Source organism: Bison bison, unplaced genomic scaffold (assembly GCF_000754665.1).
Source record: "Bison bison bison isolate TAMUID 2011002044 unplaced genomic scaffold, Bison_UMD1.0 scf7180017864461, whole genome shotgun sequence".
Taxonomy (NCBI): domain Eukaryota; kingdom Metazoa; phylum Chordata; class Mammalia; order Artiodactyla; family Bovidae; genus Bison; species Bison bison.
In genome coordinates, this window is record NW_011495023.1 from 20,237,910 (window position 1) to 20,239,142 (window position 1,233).

Genomic DNA, 1,233 nt, shown 5'->3' on the forward strand with positions numbered 1-1,233 from the left:
ACTGTGGCGGGAAGTAACAGACAACATGAGGGGTCCACTATGCAGAAGGAGGTGCAATGACCCAAGTGGTGGGAGGAACTCCCAGCAGAAGCGGCACCAGCCGCTGCCCCCTGGCCCTGTATCCTAGCCCTTCAGTGCCCCATTCAGGAGCTGTGGAGGGAATGCTGCCGTGGGGGCCTGGTCCACAGCTAGGCCTCTGACTTTTCACTCCAGTGCAGCTATGTGCAGGCAGTCTGACTGGTGAGGGCGTGGCACTCAGCAAAGGACAGAGGAAGCCCACCTTCCTCCAAGAACACTGGAGGGAAGGGTCCCTCTATGGGGCTTCCTGGGGGCTCTAGTTCCCTTTCAGCCCTCCTCTGGGGACTCCCCTCTACTTCCTTCCTGGACAGCAATGCCCAAGGCCAGTGAGACTTTTCTAATGCTGCACAAGTTTTTTTCTCCTTGCATAATTTTCCTCATTCTAAGCCGTCCATTCTTTTTACCTGCTGGGTGGAAGGCCTGTCACTGATAGTAACAGTCCCTGTTGGCTCTGAGGTGCCCACAAAAGAATCTCTTTGTGCTCATAGGTTTGACCCAGACTGGTGGCCTGTCTGCCAAACCAGCTCAGCCCTGCTGACTGGCCAGGCTCCAGGCTCCTGCTGCCCATCACCCATCTCCCACTGTCTGCTGCCCCTCGCTGCCCTCCCAACCTCCCTCCCTCGCTCACACCTGGGTGGTGCGTTAAACCAGAGTGGTCTGGTGCCCTTCCGGGTTGGTCCCTCTTCCTTGGGCTCCCTGGATAGCCCCTACCCTCACCTCTGACTCATCCTCATAGGCCTCATGGGTGATGTCCCGGGTGGGGATTGCCTCGCCCTGTGCCCAAGCTTCCCCAGGCTCAGCAGGATGCAGGCTGTGGGACGTGCCTTCCACACCTGTGTGGAGGGGCTGGCTGATCATCCTCCATGACATCTGCCATGCAAAGACATACACATGTAAGACCCTCAGCGCCCCTGTCCTAAGAAGCAGTCATTGAGGCAGCAGTGTCCATGCCTGCACAAGGATCTGCGACCAGTCTTGGGTTCACAACCTCCCACCCCATCCCTGCCCAGGAGGGTGAGCCACACTGAGCAGTTGCTTATGTAAGTCCTCTCCCTAGCCGTCTGCCCTCTGTTTGTTCACTGTCCTGGGTGAGCTCCTAGAATTCAGGCAGTTCAGCTCCAACGGCAGAAACCAGAGCTCCCCCAACCCCTCACC

The 1,233-nt window shown here is 58.1% G+C and overlaps 1 protein-coding gene across 1 annotated transcript in view; it reads right to left on the minus strand.

Moving 5' to 3' along the window:
• LOC105003078 (sodium- and chloride-dependent glycine transporter 1-like) overlaps window positions 1-945 on the minus strand; it is an 18,069-nt gene extending 17,124 nt beyond the window's left edge. The window contains exon 1 of the mRNA XM_010860048.1: window positions 796-945. Coding sequence (XP_010858350.1) covers window positions 796-936 — 141 coding nt within the window. The 5' untranslated portion in view covers window positions 937-945. The remainder of the gene's footprint in view (window positions 1-795) is intronic.
• Window positions 946-1,233: the final 288 nt, after the last annotated feature.